The following is a 513-nucleotide window of genomic DNA, read 5'->3' as shown; positions in this document are numbered from 1 at the left end:
TCCTGGACCATCTCAGGTCCCTCCTGGGTCACCTCAGGTGTGTCCTGGAGCATCTCAGGTGTGTCCTGGTCCATCTCAGGTGTCTCCCCCTCCTTCCCCCCCTGAATTAACCCTTTCCTCCTCTCCCACCCCTCAGGGACCTTCAGGTTCTGGTTGGCACCAACACCTTGAGATCAGGGACGGGTCAGATCCGACGGATCCGAAGAATTTTGGTCCATCCTAACTACAACCCCAGGAGAAACGACAACGATTTCATGTTGCTGCTGCTGGACACACCTGTCCAACTGGGACCACAGGTGAAAAAAATCCGAGTGGCCACCGAGTGTCCACGGCCAGGGATGAACTGCAGCGTCTCGGGATGGGGAACCACCAAATCCCCCGGAGGTATCGGAGGGATGGACACCTGGGGGGGTGGAGGAGGTTCTGGAGATCCTGGAAAAGGTTCTGGAGCTCCTGGAGTTGGTTCTGGAGCTCCTGGAAAAGGTTCTGGAGCTCCTGGAGGAGGTTCTGGAG

The 513-nt window shown here is 57.5% G+C and overlaps 1 protein-coding gene across 1 annotated transcript; it reads left to right on the top strand.

Annotated features, from left to right (window-relative positions):
* Positions 1-136: 136 nt before the first annotated feature.
* Positions 137-384, top strand: LOC103809467 (kallikrein-14-like; the record flags this gene model as incomplete). Its single annotated transcript, XM_009082301.1, has 1 exon — positions 137-384. A coding segment is annotated over one exon (248 nt), but the record flags the coding sequence as incomplete, so codon positions are not given.
* Between the last annotated feature and the right edge of the window lie 129 nt (positions 385-513).

This window comes from Acanthisitta chloris, unplaced genomic scaffold, assembly GCF_000695815.1.
Source record: "Acanthisitta chloris isolate BGI_N310 unplaced genomic scaffold, ASM69581v1 scaffold44129, whole genome shotgun sequence".
In the NCBI taxonomy this organism is placed as follows: Eukaryota; Metazoa; Chordata; class Aves; order Passeriformes; family Acanthisittidae; genus Acanthisitta; species Acanthisitta chloris.
This window is presented reverse-complemented; position numbering and strand designations above follow the sequence as displayed.